The following is a 22,081-nucleotide window of genomic DNA, read 5'->3' as shown; positions in this document are numbered from 1 at the left end:
AGTTGGGAGATATTTTGAGACAAGTGAGGAGATGTATGTTGGTGCAATTTTGTTGACGGCCTTGTATGTTAGTAGAAGAATTTTATATTTGATTCGTTGAAATACAGGCAGCCAATGTAGAGACTGACAGAGTGGCTCAGCAGTAGAAAAACCGTTTGCAAGGAAAGTCAATCTAGCCGCTGTGTGCAAAATAGATTGTAGGGGTTCAAGTCTGATTTTGGGAAGACCAGTAAGGAGGGAATTGCAAAAGTCGATGCGGAAGATGATGAGTACATGAATTAAGGTTTTTGCAGTGTCCTGTGTAAGATATGTGTGTATTCTGGAAATGTTGTTTAGATGTATGTAACATGATTTAGATATAGAGTCGATATGGGGAATAAACGATAGTTGTGAGTCAAGGATTACACCTAGGCAACGAGCTTGCGGGGTGGGATTTATGGTCATGCTATCAACAGAAATAGAAATGTCAGGCAGGAAACTTCTGTTTTTGGGTGGGAATATTATTCATTCAGTTTTTGAAACATTGAGTTTGAGTTGGCGAGAAGACATCCAAGATGAAATGGCAGAAAGACAGTCAGTAACGTGAGACAACACAGATGGTGAGTAGCAGGAGAGGATGGATAGAGTTGTGTATCATTCACATATAGATGACACTGAAATCCAAAGGAGCTTATTAGTTTTCCAAGAGAAGTGGTGTAGATAGAGAATAGCAGAGGACCTAGGACTGAGCCTTGTGGTCTCCAACTGGTAAAGGAAGCGGAGCAGAGGTGGATCCAGAGAAATTAACGCTAAAAAGCGATTAGATAGATAGGATGAGAACCAGGATAGGACAGTGCCTTCAAGACCTATGGATTGTAGCGCTTGTATGAGTAGAGAGTGGTCAACAGTGTCAAATGCAGCAGAGCGATATGAACAACTATTGGAATAATATATTGTAGGATTTTATTTTTCAGAAATGATATTACACTGAACACTACGCAAATACTGACGAGTCACTTTACGCAGCACAATATCCAAGGCAGCAGATTATATTGTGTCCATCCAGCTGGGCGACCTCAGCACTGAATCAGTGAACCAAATGATGACCACACAAACGGTCAGGTCGAGGACATTATCCAATCACAGTTACTGACAATGTAAATGTGAAAGATCTTGATGTTGGGAGTTTGTGATCTTTGAGGGGCTATGCATGCTGGAATTGCGGCCAGTTGAATCACAGTGTCAAAGTCACTTTAACTCTGGGTACAAAGTTCTGCCCAGTCTCGTCTGGTCACCCTACCGGTCCAGAACGCCCCACTAAACAACATTTACAGTGCAACATACAAAGTGCATTTGAGCAGTTTACAATTAGTCTCGTAGCACAATCATCCATCTTGCTGCCCACGAATTCCTCCGCGGACATACACAAAAAAAACCAAAAGTCATTAGGGCTGTGTTTTAAAAATACATTGAATTATAGCCTAGAAAATAGAATTAGATAATGGATTACAGTTGTCCTAAAATTACTTTTTAAGTTGTTTTAATTAGTTTTGCATTCTGCACAGTTAAAAATTATGATTCACTGCGCTGATCGCAGTATTTTTTTCCTTTTAAGCTCCATCTGGCTTCCTCTTACTATAAAGTAATTGTAATGAAAAAAAAAAAGTAAACACAAAAAATGAAATTGATGTCCCCCGAGACGAGATTTCCCCAATCACACAGTTCCCTGTTGCTGTCTCAGGTGTTCTGCACCTGTTTCTATCTTATTTTCCTTAAACAACCTAATTCGTTTTGGCAATGATTAATTCAAAGGTGAGGTAATGTCTACGTACTGATAGCGAAAATTGTAGCATGTGAGAAACGGATAATGTGCTAATTTTTCACAGTGTGAAGTACGGAGCGAACGGTCCTGCCAGAGATAGCTGCACCTGGATGTCGCAGGCAACGGGCACTTAGCGAGAATTAAAGGTCGTTCCTTATTCCAGCAAAGCGATGAGACAGTGGATGTGTGTCTGTCCTCGAATTAATTTTTTGCACAAACCACTCTTGTTATAAATTGGATTTTATTTTTGTACAAAACCTTTGTAGAGATTGTGATTGTGTCATTCTGACGATGTTCCTGGGCATCAATGCCCATCACATACACAGTACGGGTCTGATTCACAATAAGGTGCACGCACATTTGTGTAGCACATCTTTGCATTGTTTCGCACTGCGCACGATGACAAAGTAAACGTACACAATTGCGGCTGTTCAGACCTGTGATGTTTTGGTACATATGACTCCTTACGGGGGAGGAAAGTGGTACTGTAACCTAGGCAAGGTACAGTAAAGGACGTATTCCAGCAATTGGATTCAGACTGGGACGTAGAGAAAGATACAAATGAAAATGCGGTTGTATTTACGGGTGGTCAGCAGGAGGTGTAAATGGAGGATAATGATGCTGATGAACACCCGAACTAGTGAACCGCTTGTGATAAGAGGTTTACTAATGCTGTGTAACGCTCAGTGAGACTTTAGCAATCACTCGGACACAGATTAGTGTGTAGACAAGATACAAGTTATTTTTTATGTACACGTCAGGAAGTTGTTCCTGCTGTACTAGTTGGTTATTCAAGTTTAAATGATGCTTCATAGCAATTACATTCATAACAAATAAAATTAAATATTTTTGTACATGTTAGCAAGTTGGGCGTAAGTGTGTGAGAGGCGTGTCTGTGGGCGTGTCTGATGGGCGTGCCTGGTGGGGGGGGGGGGGGCGTGCCTGGTGGGGGCGTGTCTGTGGGGGGGCGTGTCTGATGGGCGTGTCTGATGGGCGTGTCCGATGGGCGTGTCTGTGGGGCGTGTCAGATGGGCGTGTCTGTGGGGGCGTGTCGGTGTGGGGGCGTGCCTGATGGGCGTGTCTGATGGGCGTGTCTGATGTCCAGTGTACAGATCTGCTGCTCATTCAGACCTGGGTACATCTTCAAAGCTGAATATGGCGTACAAACGCTTATGTTTGCATTTCACACTGAATCAGGCCCTTTGCCTGTTGTTTATTGTGTATACTGCTGTCTGGATGCCAATAATACACAGTTTATTTTTAAAAAATATATTTTTACATAATAAAACCCAGCATTTGATTTAAAATACCAGTGTAGATGATAAACCAGGGACTTCACAGTTGAACCACTAATGCTCAACAGAAAACATTTGTTGGGAAACAGCTACAGTTCAAATATCTCCCTGGTATAAAAAGATATGTTTGATACAGAACAATATAATATATATATATATATATATATATATATATATATATATATATATATATATGTGTGCGTGTAATGAAACACGTTAAATACTTACAACCACACACAATCTATCAGCCATCTTTGCTCCAATTACTTCATCCACTTATTATTGGTGTCACCCATTTAATGGCAAATAAATCACTTGTCTTGTACCTCCTTCTATTATATGTTGTATTGCATAGCCACAACCACCCTGGCAGCCCCTCCCATTTTCTACTCAATCATTTTAATTTAGTCCCAGTTTGCAAGTAGCAAATTATAGAAACCCAACATATGATGCACTTGCAGACCTATCCAGATCAATTTCTATTGCATATCTGACCTTTGAATGTGTGGATTAATCACGTTGTATAAATGCAAACGATCGCATTCCTAAATATCAATGTTTACCGATTGATAACTTTGAGTTAAAGCCAGAAACTGCTCCACTCTGCACAGACCTGGTTTTGCTAATTGACACCCTCTCGAACTTTACCTGCTTCCTACAAACTTCACATCTTCCAGACAAGCGTTCAATGAAATCTTAAATTTGTAAGTAACAGCAAACCAAGCGATTTATGATGTGGAGGACTATAAATAATTTTTAAAATCATGATGATATTACTCAAAACAGATGTGAAGACATATGTTGGCACGCTTGTGTAAAGCGCTTGCTTGTCATTCTTAATAAATGGTGATTCTTTCGCCTCATCTACATTTTATTTATTCAAGTTTTAAAAAAAACCTTTACAAGGGAGGGAGTATTTGTACGTATTTATTTCAGTGAGTGAGTAATTTATTGGAGCATTTTGCTGCCCTCTTGGTTGTGATTTAGAACGTCTGATAATGGATTCAGTATTGACAGGCACACAGCACATGATATGTAAATCGGTTATGTTTGCAGCGGTCTTTCCTCTCTGGAATGATGCGCAGATACTCTGTAGTAGACAATGCGGAATGTGTAAAACAGGGTTCCCACGTTTAAGCCCATGAAAGGTTTCTACAAGTCTGGAGGGCGGAACTATAGAGGCTGCAGGGGGTGTGATATCAATGGGGTCCAGCAATGCCAATATGGCCCTACCTCTGAGGCCTCAGCCCCCGCCACAGGCCTCGGCTCTGGTCTCCCACAAGCCTCGGCTCTGTCTCACTGTTCTGCCCCAACCAGAGGCCGATAATAAGAAATGATGGGAGTTGTATAATAATTTGTCTAGTCCATGCGTAATGCTGGCCACACATACTGTCGTGTCTCATCCACATCGGACAACTTCCCTGATATTGCCGCAGGTAGGGCCAATACTACAGCGATGCCCGATAATTATCTCCTTATAATTGATCTGATCATTATTGGGCATGATAGTAAAAGCGATCAGGAGATGAACACAGATCACCGCCATTCGGAGATTACCGATATTGGCCTGTGTGTGCGGTCAACCTTCGAATGTGTGATCCGGTGGGCTAAACAGCTGGATGTTATTCATCTAAGTCTACAGCTGTGCGGCTAATGATGATGATCCCGTCGTCCCCACTTGGTCAGCCTAAATATTCACTCAACTAGAACGTTACATTTTCCCAGGCACATTTGTTAAGCTGGGTACACACTACACAGTTTTCATCCAATAATCGGCTAAATCAGCCGACATACGACCGCTCGTTCAAAAGTCGGGTCAGTGTGTGCAGTGACACGATGGTGGAAAGTCTGCCCAATTGGACGATTGTCGCCTCATTTGGTTGGTCGTACCGTTTAATATTTTCGTTACAATCTCGTTTCCGCTGTGTAGTGTGTATAAACCTCTGACCGATACACAGCAGTGAGTATGAAATTACAGTCATTGCTCACGACAACATGGCTGTAAAAAGTCGCTAAAGGGACGTCCGCTCTTCCCTTTATCGTCCTAAACAAGGCTAGTCATGAACCGAGCGATCGGAACATCGATCGCATGTAAAATCGCTCGGCATAAAAAGTTGGTTGAAATTTCTGTAGTGTGTACCCAGCTTTAGTGACTATCTTAATAACAAATGTATTAAACAGCCACTTTACAAAGGATTACTGAATTGTGGCTACTTTATAAACAGGGGTGGTCTGATGCTGAACTTATACATAAGATTTCTGGAGGATCACATAATACTGGGTGTGGAGTTATTGAAATTCCCCATCGCAGGATCAGCCTGGTTTACACTGACTGGATATTATGCAGCTTCTTGATACCCTGGAGATCGGCATGTAGAGAATGTAGCACGCATCACGTGTTAAAATTGCTGACGTGTCTGCAACATGTCAAGATTGACATTTACAAAACCAAAGGCTAATCGCATTCCTTAGCATCACCCAGAACAAGTCAATATTTCTGTGCATTGCATAACAATGGCCTCTATCAAGGAGCCGGCTGGAAACCCTAGATAATGAGATTTCACCTTGAACATTACACTATCTAATATCTAAACGACGCACTAAGCAAGTTCCCAGGCTAGTTAGCAGTAATGTGTAAATAAATCAGGGAACATATATATTTACTTGTTAAAATTACATTTGCGGCTCTTTTGAACAGACAGTGTTTTTACCCTCCACAATATTCAATGTGGACGTCACATATTTAAAAATATTACAGGCATAGGGATCATCGATCCTTATTCTAGAACCAGGGTATGGATGGAGTTTGCTGGGATCCATGGTTGTCTCTAAACTTGTCCACGGAACAATACTTAACACTTCCACATACTAATTACACCTTCACCAATTAGATCTAGGTGCGTAAACAGGTTCCTGAACTGTATACATATTCCTTCATTTCTCAATATAAGCAGAGTAAAACACCAACACTGTAACACAATAAATACACATTAACCTAACTAAGAGAAGTCCCTGAACTGTATACATATTCCATCATTATAAGAATAGTGAAACACCAATTAACACAGTAACACACTAAGTACACCTTTACACAACTAAGAGGTGCCAGAACTATATATACATTCATTTTATCCTCTGTAGAGTAGCTGTTTAATCCAACATTCACCAATCTGACACAGCTGTCTGAACTACATACATATTACTCAGTAATCATCAGTATACATACATATAACGCAGGATTGGGGGAAGGGGGACATGAGACACCTCTTTTGTTCTAACTTATGGGGCCCATATGCTGCTGCTGTTGTACAAGCTGCTATTGCGATAGTTACACTCCTGGAGGTAACACACGTGTTATTCACAAAACCCAATCAGCAAAATAGAGCATGAACCAAAGCTTTTATCGTACCTTTCTCTTTTGAAATCTTCTTTATACTGGCTTCAGTATCTTGTTCAGTGATATCTCCATCTCTGGAGTTGGGTAACATGGCTGGGTACAAAAAGTATCATTACTGAGCTACCAAATGAAGAGCACGGCATGTCTCACGCACTATTGTTCCCTCAATGGGAATAAAGGCACTGAGAAGAGTGAGTAAGGGTAGTAAGTAGAGAGAGGAAAGGCACTGAGAAGAGTAAGGGAAGTAAGATGAGAGAGTAAAGGCATTTAGAAGAGTAAGTAAGGGTAGTAAGAAGAGGGAGTAAGGGTAGTTAGAATAGAGTGAGGGAGTAAGCGCAGAGTGAAGAGGGAAAAGTGGGAGTCAGGGCAATGAGAAGAGGGTAATAAGGGTATAAGGGCAATGGATCTGATTCATTAAGGAAAGTTAAGCAAAAAATTGAGTACATTTTCTGGACAAACCATGATACAATACAAGGGGTGCAAATGAGTTTATTATTTTGCACATAAGTGAAATTCTGACTGTTTTTTCATGCAGCACACAAATACTTGATAACTTATTTGTACACCAAAATTTAAAGTTGATCTAGGACATGTCCTACCCCAACTATAAATCTGTCATCAAATTTTAAATTTTCCTTCCCCCTCCAATGCAACATGGTTTTGCCTTACTTACTTACTTTTGCTTAACTTTCCTTAATGAATCAGGCCCAATGAGAGGAAGGAATAATGGCAATGACGAGGGATGCAAGAGTCAGGGTAAGGAGTGCGTAAGGGCAATAGAAAGTGGGTGTGGAGGGAATAAGGGCAGTGTGAAGAATATGAGAAGGGAGTAAGGATAATGAGAAAAGGGTGAGGGACGAGTAAGGTCCAAGACAAATGGGTAAGGTGAGAGTAAGGGCAACGAGAAGATATTGAGGCAGGACTAAGAGCCATTACAAGAGGGTGAGAAGGGTGTAAGGACAAGAGGGTAAGGAGGAAGTAAGGGCAACGAGAATGTAGTGAGGTGGTAATAAAGGGCAGCATGAAGAAGTTGAGGAAGAAGGTAGAAGGAAGGTGAGGAGAAGGGTAATAAATGTATTAGGAGGGAAAAGAAAAAAAAAACAGTTGTGAAGGGAATGAAGGGAGAGATAAGAGAGGAATTAGTGAATGGCTGAATGTAGATGGGTTACAGAGAGTATAAAGCTAGTGAATGAGCCAATGAGAAGGATGAGATGTACCATTAGCTAACAAGACAACAGAGATCAAATTGCTGGATCACATGTTTGTATTTCAGTTATTTTGATATTTGATAAACGCAGCTACAAACAGCATCTCTGGTGGAAAGAGAACTCCTGCAAGATTCCATTGTTACCTGTCCACGATTTCAGTATATATAACATCTACTGACGTCAACAGCTACTATGTCTAATTATTGCTCAACAACAGCTTGAAAGCCCCACAGATAACATCATGTAAATATAACTATGACAAATAAAGACTCTACTCACCGACTCGGTCGGCTATGTTGTCAAGTTGTGAGGGTGAGCTAGAGACGCTACTGCTTTGATGGGAGGAGGCGTGACTGCCCGGCCGCTGCGGGTCCTCTATAGAGGGCGCTGGCGAGGGGCTGCCTTGGATCCTTTCCTGGAGGAATAAAATTAAATATCAGAACACGACCATTCAAGGAATACATAGCTTACAATGTACACATAGAGTAAGAGAAAAACCATGTAGATATAATTCTTAGTACTTGCATCGTACAACAAGAGGGAACTTGTGAATTAATAAAAATAGTTCAGTGTGTCCTGGTCCAAGAAGAAGGAACAATTGATTATATTTTTGCTTACAGCAGTTGTTGCAGCCTTCAGGACAGTTACAATGTGGAGTTATCTCTATTCACTTCTGATTGTCCTTTGTTGAAGAACACAGTCTGTATACACAACTGTACATTTAATCCAGTCACTGAATGTCTGCACCCACGGCTTTTATTTGGCCTCACATGTGATAGGATCCTATTTAGCTGGACACACAACTGTTACTTTATCCACAATTTAACAACTTGCAAGAATAATTAATGTGGGTAATTCTAGGAAAACAATCATTGCTGTGAGCATTTATAATAACTGTACATGTCTAATCTGAATGTAAATATGAGTCACACTTGATGATATTTTTAGTTTGTAATATTTACATTTTTTGTATAAAAAAAAAGAAAAATGTACTTCAAATAAACCCAGTGTTAAAGAAATGGTCGAAATGTTACAAAATCTTTAAATAACATTATTCACATATTACTGTGAATGAATGAATGAATAACATTTAGGGCCTGATTCATTAAGGACAGTAAAGCAAGAAAAATTAGTACGTTTGCTCCTGGACAAACCATGTTACAGTGTAAAGGGTGCAAATTAGTTAATTATGTTGCATGCAAGGAAAATACTGACTGTAATTTTCATGTAGCACACAAATATTTGATAACTTTATATTTTATACTGAAATTTACATGCCTTACCCCAACTATAAATCTGTCCCCACAATTTAAATTTACCTCCCCCTCCAATGCAACATGGTTTTTCCCAGGTGCAAAGATACTCCTTTTTTTTTTTTTTTACTTTCCTTAATGAATCAGAGCCTTATTGTAGATGTGTGAATGTTACATTATTAACAAGAAGCAAAATCTGTTCATAAAAAGAGGAAATTTGTTGGGAAAAGTCCACTCCGGACACAAAGCTTGACCAACGCCATTGTGTATCACCCTAGGATTCTGATACACACAGAGTTACATATGGAAATCACATTAGATTGTTTCTATTAGGTTTTTGTGGATTATTTTTTTACTTTGTCACTAGGTTGTCACAATCTCAGCATAGGATTAGTGTTGCGGATGGATGCACTAATGCACCACTTGTTATAACTCTACACTGAACCTCACATTGAAAGTCTTATCCCTAATAAATACCAAAAGATGGAGACACTAAAATGGAAATTTTCAGATATGAATCCTGAAAATACGCTGTTCAGTGTTACCCACTGCTAAAAAGCAAAATATTGCCTCCCTACTCCACTCTATGCAGCTGTAGCTCCTTCCATTATTTAAAGGACAGTGTCCTTATTGGATCTCATACAGGTCAAATGCTCAGATTATAGTGGTTTAAGCTGCTGGCTGTGTTTCTGTGTATGAATCAACCAATCCACAGTATGCATTTCTGCAAAGTTGTCAGTCACTCTGTGTCTGCTCCATAAGCCCCTCCCCCTAACACGGTGACCCTTGCCAGAGGAGTGAGTGAGAGCATGGTGGACATATGTCATCTCAGTAATATACAGCCTCGCATATATTAATTACAAACAGCCTCTTTACTTGTTCAGGCCGCCAAACAGATTGTATTAAAGCGGCAATAGGTACGACACCTGTGTGTCATTACTGCAGCTGTAACAGACGACCTCTGTGACATCAACCTGATATAAATATGGGGTTAAGAGAGGGGATGGAGGAGACAGGGGAATGAGGAAGAATAAACGTAAAGAAAAAGAGGGATAAAAGATGTATAGGGGCAACGTGTGTGTGTGTGTGTGTGTGTGTGTGTGTGTGTGTGTGTTTTGCAGAGGCTGACAGTCATGTAGGTCACTTTATCTGGATGTGGTAGAACTTTGCAGCCATTCACATCGGAAACATTAACCTTGCAGACAGGTCTGAATGTATTCTCACTTATAGGGGAGACTCAATACCTTGCACGGACGTCACCGCGATGTCCGGCTGCGCACAGTGCGCACCATTCTGGTAGGAATCGCTGCTCATTTTTCTGCCCTCTGTGAGGTGTGAGGAAAAATGAGCGTAGATTCCTGCCGTAACATCGGCGAGATGCGACTCCCTGGACGTTCCGCAGAAAAATGTCGCTGATTTGAATCTCCCCACAGTCACTGACTGAAGATACTGGCACAGGTATTGTGGTACCTTATTTACAAAGCACACCAGGTGCACAGCTAAGCTTCACACTGATCTCCTTGAGCATCCGCAAGGCGCACATCAAGGTATGAACCTCCTCTCCACATCAGGGAGGCGTAAGAGGACATAGGGGTTTAACATTTGCCTTTGCAAAATTAAATCTCATGGTCGGCCACATTGCTGTGTACCAAACAAGGTACATCTTCATGCCACTAAACTCTTCCTACCTAATGCTACACATGCGCGACCACCTCGCTCCATAAATCTATGCATTTTATGGCTGGAACAACAATAATTTTGTGCCGCTTCTCTGTCTTTTGCTCTCCGTAAATGAAGTCAATGACTTTCTCATATCCTTCTAAGAAGGCTTAGGGCTAGATTTACTAAGCTGCGGGTCTGAAAAAGTGGGGATGTTGCCTATAGCAACCAATCAGATTCTAGCTATCATTTATTTAGTACCTTCTACAAAATGACAGCTAGAATCTGATTGGTTGCTATAGGCAACATCCCCACTTTTTCAAACCCGCAGCTTAGTAAATCTAGCCCTTAATGTTTAAGGAGTGTGATTAAAAAGTGAAAATGTGTGAAAGAAGATGCTCACTCACTTTTTTCTCAAACTTATGTCCCCAAATTGGTAATAAGGTCATGTTCCAACAGCCATGTTCATTTTTCTGTTCCTTGTGGTTAAAAACAAGAGTTAAGTTGTTCCACCTCTCCCCAGCACTAAGGGTTAACTGCTTTGCAGAGAGCAGCAACATTGTTACATCAAAGTAAAAGTAACAGTAGCCTTCCATGCATTCTATTACATGGTTAATGGGGCTGGGGGCAAACTGAAATATGCTGATCACAAGTAGATGGGTTACAAACAACTGTAATATAAGCTTATTTTTCCAAAATATAACAAACTAAAATAAATTATTAATAACAAAACAAAAAATTAAATTATACATAATTTAACATGTAAGCCATGTTTATTTCTGTTACCTGTGTTACTGAAATTGTTTAAATAATGTTAACATTAATATAGAAAACAGTGTTGACATTAGAATGTAGTGTGCACAAGGAATGTGTTGAGATAAAAAGCAGGAAAGTATGATTAGAAATTTAAAAAAATAAAAGGGTCAGGTTACAGGGAGCACGAGAGGGTGAGACAGTAGAGTGGAGAAGAACAACAGAGAAGGGGGAGGCCATATGAGAGGTGAGGAAGAGGAAAATTGAAGAGAATTTAGCAATAAAGTATATGAAATGAGAGTATTGTGACAGACTAAGAAGATAGCGATCGATACAAAAGGAGGGTAAGCTATAGAGAAACCTCAGACCACAAGGATGAGAATCTGTGTGCCGTGAATACATCTGTTGTTAGACATACATGTCTCAACCCACAGTCCAGTGGCAAACGGTGTGTAATTTGCCCACAGATGTTTATATACACTGCCTATGGAAAATAATCATACCCTGTAAAAATAAAACTTATTCCAGCTTTATTTACACATTTCGCCTCACAACATTCAACTAACAAAAAAAAAAGGCAACAGTTCTGAAACTTAATAAAAAATTAAAAGCTAGAATAACAAATTCTATTTGTGGCTGTAATACATATATAAACATGCTTCAATAAAAGAGTTATGCTAGTTTTGTGGGGGGTTTTATTTTCTTTTTAAAATAACAGGATTGGAAAAGTGATCAGTCCTCTGATCCTCTTAATTATATAGATTACCTGTCGATTTCTGTATACAATGAACATATTAATTTCTGTGATGTACTGGGTGATACTCCTGACTCTTGTTATTGTGTAATTATTATTATGATCATTTATTTGTTGGGCGCCACAGGGTTTTCGCAGCGCCTTACATAGTACGAACAGTAGACCATACAGGGTAAAACATTACAGAACAATAAACACTAAGTACCAAATGCTTCAGAAACTCCGGGCAGACATATGGAGTGAGGGCGGAGCAGAAGAGTCGGTATGGAGACAGGAGGGGAGAGGCAGTGGCGCACGCAGGGGGGGTTTCTGAGTCTCTAGAACCCCCCCCTGCGCTAACTAAGTGGCCACTGTCCTACACAGCAGCCGCGGCGCTGTTAAAGAAGCGTCCGCGGCGGTGCAGTAGTGTATACAGCACCGCCGCGGACGCTTCTTAGACAGCGCCGCGGCTGCTGTATAGGACAGACCTGACGCAGCAGCTCTCTCTCGGGTTTTGTTTTTTTTTGGGGTCGGGGGAAACCCCCCCCGACAATCCTCCGTGCGCCCCTGAGAGGGGCCCTGCTCATGCGAGCTTACATCCTAAGGGAGGGTGGACAAAACAGGCACGAAGGGAGGCAGTGTAATCAATTCTTTCCATTGCTATAACCAGAAATATAATAAAACACAGATTTTTGGGTGTCTGCGTGAATCTATCAGATTAAATATTACCATAATACCTGGTATTTATATCTCAAGTATTGACCCCAAGGGGGGGGAATTAAATTGGTTGCGTTACTGTAAAAAGTAACGCGGCCTGCGCACTATTACCGATATTACAGTAATAGTGCGCATAATTACCGTTAATATGGTAATTTCAACATCAGCTTTTTTTTAAATCTGGGGTTAATATTACCGGATTAACGGCAATAGGTTTTCCGTGGCGCTATTCTGGGGGGAACGGAATTCCCCCCTATATGTAGCACATATTTACCAACTTCTTGTAGATGGTGTCCTGGAGCTGCCGGGGGAATGTGGGCGTGCAGGGGCGTGGACCCGAAAATTGCTTAATTTTGGACCCGTCCCTGTGACGTAATGACAAAATTTTACAGCGGGCGGCGGGGCCAAATGCCATGATTCCCGGAGAATCGCTGCATTTTGGACCTAATTCTGCCCACTTCACAAGGAAGTAGCAGATGTGGGAGTTTGCCATACACTCACGGGAGTCCGGGAGACCCATCCCGAATCTGGGAGTCTCCCGGACATTCTGGGAGAGTTGGCAAGTATGCTGTAGTATATAGCTCAGGTAGAGGCACTAACCACTTAATACCTAGTAAAAAAGGTTTTACAAACACAGCATTAAAAATATCAGTTCTACTTGGATGGTCACTTTCTCTAACACATATGATCAATTTGACGTGACATAGACTTTCCGCATGACCTGTGATCACCCCTCCTGTATGCAGTAATCATGTTTTCTGTATGGCACATTCAGTCCTATTTCACTAATGTACGACAGAAAAATAAAACCAATTGCAGATCATTTCCTTTCATGTCTATTTGCAATTGTTCTATCACGGCGTAAAACTGTGAGAGGCTGAATGAAATAAGAAACGGGTGGTAATTTCTATCATGGCCTCGTTTCCCTCTGGTTTAGCGGAATAAATCCCGTCTTCCTGCGACGGCTCCGATTCCAAACTCGACACTGGATATTTGCCACTGCAGAATGCAATTTTCTATATCACATTATCTGTAATGGCCGTTTGAATGAACAACTAGGGAGGGTTTGCCAACTGTTTTTTCACAAACACGGCTAAACAAACTAAATTACAGTATATTAACCCTCGGAAATCACATCAACGCCAATATATGCAATCTTTAAATGGGAGTTATTCGAGCAAATAAAATCTTATTGATTGGAGAGGGCAGCGGCTGCAGAACTCACTCCGTCTGTACTTATCCGTCTGGTCTTCATTTAAGATATCCCTTATAATCTGACCTTGCGGCCGTAATTTCTACATGAGAAGCTGAATATCATTGCAAATGCCAATTAATTTAACTCCCAGAAGTGCATAAACATCTTCAAATGAATCAAGATAAACTTGTATATTAATGAACATACTCAGAATTCTTTATTGTCTGTGTACTATCACTGGCATATAAAACTCCACTGCAAGATGCATATAACAGGAAGTCACCAGAAAAAATATTGAACATTTATTTTCTAAACCCCCCATTTTTAAGGGGTGATCAGTGCCACCTGGCCATTGAGAAGTAAGGAGCTGCAAGGTTACACAGACTTAAAATGAGCATGCATGCAGGGCTGACCCTAGTGCACCTAAGCAGATGCAGAGGGCTGCCAATGGCTAGGGGGCAAAAAACCAACACTGGGTGGCATCACTGTGGTGCCCGCACAATGAACGCTGCCCGCTGGCATTGAGGAGGACCAGCTTCTTACCTGTGAAGTGGTCCCTGCTGCTCCTCACTGTCAGGCCCGTCCTGCATTCACAGCGCTCAGTACCTAATTTAGACTGTTCCTGTTTCATGACTGTATTCATGTTGATAGTTGGGATACACAAATGATGAATATGCCCCAGCTCCCAATGTCTACTGGATGCCAAATGGGGTGACATGAGCTGCTGACCTGGGCTTTACAATAATCTGAATTATAGAAATGTTGGCATTCCAAATAAAGGGTTTTCAGGAATGTCCTGAGATAACAAGGACACAGCCAAGTGCTTAACCGCAAACTAGTAGCTTCGGTTCAAACCCAAAGTGTCAGACCGCAGAACGGTGGAACCTACGGGAAGCAGCTTTATCGGCCATTATTTTGCTTTTGGTTTCAGTAGCAACTGGACAGATATAAAAAATAACGGAGTTTCCTGGAGCAACGTCAGAAGAACCCAACAAAGTACAACTTACTGAAGCCGATAGATCTGATATCACACGTCTGTCAGACTTGTATGTTCCTTCCCAAGTACCAGATGCATATGAAGCTCAGGGTGAAAGACGTTACAGATTTATAATTCTCCTCTCTCACATTATTGTACTTAGGACCGGACTATTTCACTTGGGGTTGATAAATTGTATGTCTAGGTCCCCAAAAGCTATTAATCTGGGCTTTGGCATTCAGGCTCTCCTCCTATGGGATCCCGAAATATTCAGTCCACACTTGACACTGCTCTACTTGGATCATCGAGGACAGCCCAGACGATATTGCAGGACTGTTCTCACTCCTGATGATCTCATCTCTTTAGTCTGTCAGAGGGACTGTATAGGAACAAGTGGAGCAGCAGTGAGCCACTCAGAATGATGAAGGACCAGTCATCAAACATGAACATTGTGGGCCCAGCACTAGTACCAGAACGTTGGAGAACCTGCAGAAGATCCTGAACACTAGACCCCAGGTAAGTAGTCTTTGATGAACATGTTTCACTTTACTGGTGCACGCAGCTCTCCCTTTTCAAGCAGAGCTGGGTGAAGCAGGGGCAGGATCCAGCCACCTCAATTACACAGTGCCCCAGGCTTGGAGGGGGTTTCCAGGCACTAGAAAACCCCCTCGGTTTTCCTATCCGCACTTATATGTGATGACGACTCTTTAAATAGTTTTCTTGGAAGATCACTTGGCAATGATGAGATAGAATGATTTGAATATATGCAAATTTATGTATTTGAACCTTTGCTGCAAGACTGGTTTATGACCTCGGAGTCCGTGCACCGAAGGCCCTTAATACTTACACAGGAGCCTGACTTCACCGACTGAGAAATCATCCCTGAAAACAGGTATCAATTCAGAATAACGCCCCCTAAAATCGTTTTCGTTCAGCCGTAAAGGCACTTCCACCGCTCATGACGAATAGGCTGATAAGCAGTTTCCTCTTTCTGAGTAAACAGAACCATCTTTCAGTCCTGTAATCAGTATGCATCTATTTAGCTACTTAACAGCAATATGTCTTGGTTCATTAGGTAGCTACTGTTCTGTCTCAGCCGACTTAAAATTTCACTGCGAGTTAATCTATTTTATTACAAATGAGAACAGAAGCGATCACGTCCACAGCCATTACCACGCACAGGGTTAACGGCATTTTCAGCTAATCAATGAGGACATTTATATCAGAATGACAAAATTTGAAAATGTCAACATTTTTCCTGTGCTGGTACTTTGCCTTTATTTTCCATCTCTGGATTTTACAGTCCTTGTCTCACTCGATATACTTTATATTCTCTGCTAATACCAGAATCTCCACGGACGCTGCCGCAACCAATAGGCTTTTTAGGGCCAATGCTGGAACGATGTAACAGAGTTATGATTTCATAAGAAAAATCTTTTCATGGGGGAATGAATGGCCGCTGTTAACCGCTTCAGCCGTAGTCAGTGTTGGCGCATCACAGAGAAGGGAATGAAATTATACTAATAAGACTCATCATCATCATACGTCCCGGCTCGGAGGGAATGTGCATTAGGACAGTATGGATGGTGGACCAAAACAAACATATTACTACTAATGTTCTTCACTGTTGGCAAAGCAAAACAAGGAGTAAATTTGCTCCTGTACAAACCATGTTACAATACAAGGGGTGCAAATTAGTTTATTTTTTTGCACATAAGATAAATATTGGCTGTTTTATCATGCAGCACACAAATACTTGATAGCTTTATTTTTATACTGAAATTTAAAGGCGATCTAGGACATGTCCTACCCCAACTATAAATCTGTCCCCACCTTTTAAATTTACCTCCCCCTCCAATGCAAGATGGTTTGGCCCAGGTGCAATGTTACACCTTTTTATTGCTTTGTTCTTCTTAATGACCCAGGACCATCTTTCTGCCATTTAGGAGTAGATGTACTAAAACTTCAAAAAGGAAAAGTGATGGTGTTGCCCACAGAAACCAATCAGAATCTAGCTATCACTTTCTATGATGTAAACTAGATAAACAATAGCTAGAATCTGATTGGTGCATATGGGCAAACTTAACTTCCACATTTCCTTTTTAGAACTTTTAGTAAATCTACTCCTTAGTGTGTGTTATGAACCATAGGCAAACCGAGGGGGGGGGGGGGATTCCTAGTGCCTGGAAACCCCCCTCTACAAATCCTGCGTTTGCCCCTGGGACCTACTTGTGTGTATGTTTAGTGTTTATTTTTGTGTTGGACATGTTGTATCTCTGTTATCAATTAAATTAGTTTCATTGTTTGATCTAGGTTTATAATTGGGAGTTAGGTCTGGATTAGGTTTTAGGGTGTTAGGTCTAAGGTGTAAAACCTGGGATACGGTAGGTTTAGATTTAGGATTTGTGCTAATATTAGGACTATTTAAGGATTAAGAGTAAAATGATTAGGTTAATGTTAGTATTTGTTTTATTAGTATTAATATATGGTCTATCAATTCAAAAGAAACCATTACCTCATGAATATTAGTCAGGCCTCATGAATATTAGTACGGCCTCATTAATATTAGTCTGGCATCGAGAATATGGCTTTTCTATAAATCTGCTTCTCTTATTTAAATCCAAATTGTTTTCATTTTGCAGTCTAACAAATAACTCACTGTACAAATTAAGGAAAAACCTATAAGAAACTGCAATTATCTGAATGAACTTTTATCTTTTAACGACCTCCTGTTCTCTATATCTTCATTTACATATTTCTGGGATTCCAACATTTATAGAATTATTCAGGGAGAAGTCATATGTCTGAAAATGCAGCACTGTTGCCTAATGTAAAGGGTAGTTTGTAATTATTTGTTTAAGAGCACATATATATTATATAAAACAGGGATATCAGCTAATCCCTCTTTAAACAAAACTATGTAATTGATGAGCCAGCTCAACCATTGTGCATTCAGGAATAATTACTGCTACTTATACAGCATATCAGATCAATTCAGATTTGCTTTCACGGTAATATGAGGAACTAGTCAGCTACAAGCATACATGGTTACATATATGTACATGATTACACATATGTACATGATTATGTTGTAAATGTTTTGTCTTTTTCCCCAGATAAGAAGCTGATTTGTATCTATATAAACTATTCAAACACACGGAGTTTGATCTAGAGATGGATGTAATAGTTGAAGGTAAGATATCAGTCTGTAATAGTTCAAGAAGTTGGGATTTGTAGATATCTTGAAACTGTAATTACTCTTCAAAATGTTAATCTTTTAATTAGCTCCAGGAGGAGTAAATGGTATTTCACAGCGGAAGCAGTTTCCGAGTGTTTATAAAGAGTCTGGATATTTAATTCATTTATCTGTCTAGATATGACACCAATAATTGATAGTTTTCCTTCGCTCTGTCACTCTTAATAGCAAGAGAGACAATGCACAATGTGAGCTAAAGTAATATCATCGTTCTCCCCTCTGTATAACTGGCGCTCTTCCACTGCCAGCGCTGGTTTATTTAAAGCAGGGAATCCTGGCAGGAGGGTAAACATGCCCTTAAAATGCCCTGACAGCTCAGTTTGGCTGCACAGTAGTTAGCATTGCTATCTCACAAGGCTGGGGTCATGAGTTCAATTCTGACAAGGGTTCCATCCATGTGGAATTTGTATGTTCTCCCCAAGGTTGCGTGGGTTTCCTCCGGGTGCTCCGGTTTCCTCCCATACTCCAAAAACAGACTGATAGGATAATTGGCTGATGACTAATATGGACCCTAATCTGCATGTGTGTCAGTGTGGTAGGGTATTTAGATTGTAAGCTCCAATGCCATTCCTCCAAACATGTCTGTCCTCATCAGTGGGACAGGGGGTGTGGTCACTATGCAGTGGGGCGTGGCCACCTGGCAGCAGGGGTGTAGCCACGCCCCCAGAGGGCTGCCTGGTGCTGTATAGTGCTAGACTGTCAATTAGATACCCCCCTTACCCCAACATTCCTAATAGCGAGACATGACCCTGGAAGGGCAGAGCCCTAAAATCGGTACTGTCCCACTGAAATCAGGACAATTGGGAGGTATGCAATGGGGCAAGAGACTGATGTAAATGATGGAATATTTTCTGCATTCAATTCCCCTTTTTCAGGTGGTCAAACACCTCTGAATATCTTTATGTTGGCTGGATCTTGCCATTAGGGTAAGGGTGCCTCAAAAATTAATTGGACGCTGTTGTTTTCTCTGGAGTATTGTTCGTTTCTGGACATACACAGAGCAATATTACGTAACATACGGCACATATCGGCATTTACGTTCCTTAATGATTCAGGCCTAGGCTGAGGATCAGAGATTGTTACAACTTCCAGCGACAGAATCCTTGTTACACTTAAGCGTTGCTGAGAAGCTGATCATTGTTCCCGGATAAACAAATTGGGAAAGGCAGTGAAAAAATATGGTCATTTTGTATAAAACCATTTCTCAGCTTCCTCTTGGCCATGACTCACTGAGCAGATAGAGTGATCGGAGCAGCACTGAAGTCTGGTGTGTAGAATGTTACCCAAGTGTTGCTAAAATGAAGTTGGACAATATCCATGCGTCAGTTCTATATTCCCGGGATTTAGAGTTTAATGAAAATAGGAATAATTACCATTATTCTGTGTGCATTTAGAATCTAATTAAAGTGTCTGTCCACTTTCAGACACCCACCTGCAATATAACCCACCTCCCTTGTGGTTAGTACATAGACAAAGCTGTAACGTAAAATGTTACCAGATACTTCTCTGATAGCGGGTTCACTGACCCCAGTGTTCTGGTTTTGGTTTTGGATCTGGATTAACGTCATGTTTTGGTAAAACCGCCTTTGCGTGTTTTGGTTTTAGTTTTGGATCCCGTATTTTTTTCTAGAATCCCGATTTTTTTTTGCTAAAATCACATATTTTTTGCTTTTTTTCTTCCCCCTACATTATTATTAACCTCAATAACACTAATTTCAAGGCATTTGCAGTCAATTTTGACCACCTTACAGGTCACAATATTATTTTCACACACTTTCAAGACTACAAGTTTAGAAGACCAAGACTGCCTGACCTATTATTTGTATTTCAGCAATGACAATTAGCAATGGAGCTCTCCTGAATGTCACTGGAGACTTTGAAGAACACTGCTACCCCTCCTCTTTCTATTCTACCTATGACGCTGCCCAACTACACTACAGACTGCCAAGAACTGTGCTACCCCACCTGTGCCCCTCTGTGAAATGGCGCTGGATCGCCGTGGTGGACGGTACTTATAGAATCCAAAGCTCACGAGATCAGACGACATAACAATGACGTTTTGCCTCGTTTTCAATTCCGAGGGCGCGCAAAAGTACCGAGCCGGTTCGGCTCAGTACTCAGATCTGCTAAGTTCGAGTGTGTTCAGTTCTCAGGGAACCGAGCCTTTGTACTTCTAAAACATACAGGTACTTCATAGGAACGGTGAATACCTGAGCACAGGTGATCTCAGCATAATTTAAGACGCATTGATTTTTTAATTATCCTTTCATTTAAAACAAAAATGCTTTAAGCTATTCACTCTGTTATTTGAAACAAGTTTTCAGTTTGACAAATTATTTCAACTATTTGCACACACACTAAACAAACTACATTCGCTAAACTTGAAATACTGAGCGTGCGCAGAAAGGAGATCGCTTAATTACGAACATACGAGCAACATACAACTGTTAATGGGCAAACAAAATTTTCATGAATGATCCCATTTTCAATAAAGATCTTTCAAAATTCTTTATATAAAGTGCACAATAAGAATATATTACTGAGGATTTTGCCATTTTTGTTTATTATACTAAATTAAGATTTTTTTGTGCACTAGACACAGAGCGATGATCATAAGATTGTGTGTGTGGGTTATACTATAGAGAAGCAGCGCAACCTCTGTTCTCTACAGCAATTGCTCAGGTTGGATCATAAACACGCTCTCTGAGGCCTAATGATCAGATTACTATACCCCATTCATGTTATGGCAACATTAGACATTGGCTACAAACGCTAACGGATGAGCCAACACTAAAGGGATCTGAGCCAGAACTAAAGGCTAATGTGAGTTTTGGCTTTACAACGTTTTGAAGAAAAAGCGATTGTCTTTGAAAGTGAAAGTGTTTTATACCTGAGTAATACATACAGTATCTGAGCTAGTTCTGGAATCCTCTCTCTAGCAACAAGTCGGGTCACCCAGATTGTTAGGAGTCTTAGAAACTACGCATTTTTCCACCCGCAAAAACATATTCTTAATATGTGCGGAGACATTTTTACAGCATTTTCAGGCACAACACGAAAGTACACAATTAACGTCAATATATGCCCGGGGAGACACTATAGAAGCCGCTTCAACATTAAATTTCTCTCTTTGCAGGAAAGAGAGCGACTTGTTTAATCTGTATTATTTCTGCTGTGTCCCAGATTTCATGAATACCGCCCCCCCATTAGTTGCCAGAACTCGTTCCTCGATACACTCAGTGGTAAACACTGTTTCACAAGAGAGATTGGTAGAGGATCAACTGCTGAAGTAATCATGTGACCCGTTGGGTGTAACAAGAAACTAATGGCAGCTTTGGAGTCCAAAAGTGTCCGTATGAAGCACTAACTGAATTATAACATGTATTATAGGCAAAAGCAAGAGCTATTTGTGCTTTTGTAGAATACACGAAAAAATCATCGGCAACTACTAGATTTAGGCAAACGCCCTTCTTTGGATAAATTTGGACTACATCACAATCACAAGCATGGTGGCTAAGTGGTTAGCACTTCTGCCTAACAGCACTGGGGTCATAAGTTCAATTCCCGACCATGGCCTTATCTGTGTGGAGTTTGTATGTTCTCCCCGTGTTTGCGTGAGATCTCACAAACAGAAATGCAGCAAGAGCAGGAGTAAGTGGTAATAACAGGGCATCTAGCGGGTGCTAGCATTCCTGCAATTAGGGGATAACTTGTATTATAGCCTAAGACAGAGGTGTCCAAACTCAGTCCCGAAGAGCTACCAACAGTCCATGTTTTCAGGATTTCTTTAATCATGCCCAGGTGAGTGAATCTATTTTCCTGCATCAGTAATTTTCCC

At 40.8% G+C, this 22,081-nt stretch overlaps 1 protein-coding gene across 1 annotated transcript in view; it reads right to left on the bottom strand.

Annotated features, from left to right (window-relative positions):
• DACH2 (dachshund family transcription factor 2) overlaps nucleotides 1-22,081 on the bottom strand; it is a 378,568-nt gene that overhangs the window by 71,637 nt on the left and 284,850 nt on the right. Inside the window, exons 6-7 of the mRNA XM_075186232.1 lie at nucleotides 7,981-8,116; nucleotides 6,506-6,586 (exon numbers count right to left, since the gene is read on the bottom strand). Coding sequence (XP_075042333.1) covers nucleotides 6,506-6,586; nucleotides 7,981-8,116 — 217 coding nt within the window. The remainder of the gene's footprint in view (nucleotides 1-6,505; nucleotides 6,587-7,980; nucleotides 8,117-22,081) is intronic.

This window comes from Mixophyes fleayi, chromosome 9 (genome assembly GCF_038048845.1).
Source record: "Mixophyes fleayi isolate aMixFle1 chromosome 9, aMixFle1.hap1, whole genome shotgun sequence".
Taxonomy (NCBI): domain Eukaryota; kingdom Metazoa; phylum Chordata; class Amphibia; order Anura; family Limnodynastidae; genus Mixophyes; species Mixophyes fleayi.
The sequence above is the reverse complement of the archived record's forward strand: the minus strand, read 5'-3'. Positions and strand labels throughout refer to the sequence as shown.